Source organism: Octodon degus, unplaced genomic scaffold (genome assembly GCF_000260255.1).
Source record: "Octodon degus isolate 3935 unplaced genomic scaffold, OctDeg1.0 scaffold00230, whole genome shotgun sequence".
Taxonomy (NCBI): domain Eukaryota; kingdom Metazoa; phylum Chordata; class Mammalia; order Rodentia; family Octodontidae; genus Octodon; species Octodon degus.
The window spans coordinates 1,741,216-1,743,548 of record NW_004524806.1 but is presented as its reverse complement, the minus strand read 5'-3'; the positions used below and the strand labels follow the sequence as shown (position 1 = coordinate 1,743,548).

Below are 2,333 nucleotides of genomic sequence, written 5' to 3'. Positions count from 1 at the left end.
GCCTCTTCTTTTTCTTCCCAAGGAGACTGAGTTCCACATTGATGTGGTTGAAGTCCCTCCGGAGGGTTCCTCTGGGGCCCTTCACAATAACTGTGCGTCCTTTCAGTGTGATGTTGACATTTTCTGGAATGTCGACTGTCTGATTGCTAAGAAAGGTCTTCATTCTTGCGGGAGATGCGGCTACATTTAGTTTTGCATTAACTCATCACATTACTTTCACATTAACCCTTCACAACTATCAAAAACAACAACAACCAAAACCAGTTTTTGTTATCTGTAACTTAGAAGTGGTATACAGAATTAGAACCATTTAAGAATTATAAGGAAGGATTTTTGTTAAGTTAATTCTTTAACAGTGAAAGTGCCTAACAGTAGTACCTAAAAGTGTTAGTGGTGAACCAGTGCCTAGCAGGGATATCATAAAGAAGAGCTAAGGGATATGTCATGTCTTGAAGACGTAGGCAGCCATTGGCCCACAGAATAGGTACATGGTGCTTTGTGAATTATGGGATGTGTTTCATCTTGCCAGGATTCCTAGAACTCCTAATTGTCTTACACACAGTTGCCTCAAACATTTACGTTACCTAATCTGTAACGACACTCAAGTCTGAAGTAGTTTAATATCTAATTCTTAAAATCCTACAGTTCTAAGATTTAAATAATATTTTTTCCTCTCATTTCTTGGTTGCTTTTTAAACTGCTTTTGATGGACTCTTAAGAGCTGTAACTAATAGTTTTTTGTTTTTTTTTTTGTTGTTGTTTTTTTGGTGGAACCAGGGATTGAATTTAGACCCTTGCGCTTGCCAGGCAAGGTGCTTATTGTACTGAGCCATCTCCCTGGCCCCTAACTAATAGTTTGTAATTTTGCTGAGATACGAATTTTTGAATCACATGTGCTTTTGGCATTCTTATCATTAGGTGAATTCTGACTTATGTGAATTTCTACTTTACTGCATTTCCTGGACAATAAGGCAGTCATTTTTTATTGGAGATACATATCAGAGTCGTCTTTGGAGGTTTGGCACCCTTCTGTAGCCATTCCAAATCAGAATTTGCAGTGATGATTCTTAGCTGTCTACATCTTTAATGGTTTTCCAGGTGATTCTTTTGTGTTGTGTTATAAAGAACTGCTGGAGAAGTGTTTTTTTTTGAGGAACCAGGGATTGAACTCAGGCCCTTGAGCTTGCCAGGCAAGTGCTTATTCTACTGAGCCAATTCCCAGCCCCTTGGAGAAATTCTTGATTTGAGATTTTACTGAAGTCTTAGTATCACATGTAACGTTAAGATCTGATGATGATCTGCATTGAGGAATTTGGATAGAGGCTCAGCTTTCTCAAAAGTGGGGGAACACTGAAAGACAGTAATGTAGAACAGTGGATTTTGTCCCAAAATGCATAAGCTGTTGTGAGCTGCTAGTTCTCTTGTGCTGTTCTGCTGGAGGACCTTGTCATGCTGGCTTTCCTGATGAACTCTGGAGGAGCTTTGGTCCTCATCTTGAGCATTGCTTCGGGGCCTGGGCTAGGGCTGGATCTCCCAAAATGTATAAGTTACAGTCTGCTCTGTTAGGATTATGACTTTGGGCAAGTGGTGTAACTTTGAACTTGACTATTACTTTTGATAGGGATGTTAGGCATTTTAATCTAGGAAACATGTATAAAAAGCTTGTAGCTGATATTTACTAGATGTTTAGTGAAATTAAAATAATTGTGGTCTTAAAAAATAAAAAACCCTATCCTAAGGGCCTGGGGAGATAGCTCAATAGAATAAGTGCTTGCTGGCAAGTTAAGGATCCTGAGTTCAGTCCCTGGTACTGGAAAAATAAATAAATTATGGTCTGACTTTATAAGGAAGTCTGATTTCTAATACATTTTGGATACTTGAGAAGTGAATTATTATGTTTGGCCTGTTCAGATTTACAACTGATTATTCCTTTTCTCTCCTTCCCCCTGCGTTTACTGTTGTAGCTCCTAGATCTCCCAGGTATCATTGAAGGGGCCAAGGACGGGAAAGGTAGAGGTCGTCAAGTCATTGCAGGTGAGTAACACAGAGCATCATCCTGTGATAAATTTTTTTATCAGGGATCATTTCTTCTCCCCTTCCCTCTCCTCCCCTCTGGCAAAGTACTAGAATGTCAAAGTAGCAGAGTACTAAAATATCAAAACATTTTTATTTGAGTAAAATGTCAAAATTTGAAGGGACCACCGGGCTGGAGAGATGGCTCAGTGGTCTAAAGCACCTACTTAGAATAAGCTTAGCAAAGCATCAGGGACCGCGGTTCAATCCCCCAGCACCACATGCCAGCCAGCCCCGCCCCCTGGTGGGCTGAGCTGGCC

At 40.2% G+C, this 2,333-nt stretch overlaps 1 protein-coding gene across 1 annotated transcript in view; it reads left to right on the top strand.

Annotated features, from left to right (window-relative positions):
- Positions 1 to 2,333, top strand: part of Drg1 (developmentally regulated GTP binding protein 1) — a 23,328-nt gene that overhangs the window by 8,712 nt on the left and 12,283 nt on the right. Inside the window, exon 4 of the mRNA XM_023705858.1 lies at positions 1,965 to 2,034. Coding sequence (XP_023561626.1) covers positions 1,965 to 2,034 — 70 coding nt within the window. The remainder of the gene's footprint in view (positions 1 to 1,964; positions 2,035 to 2,333) is intronic.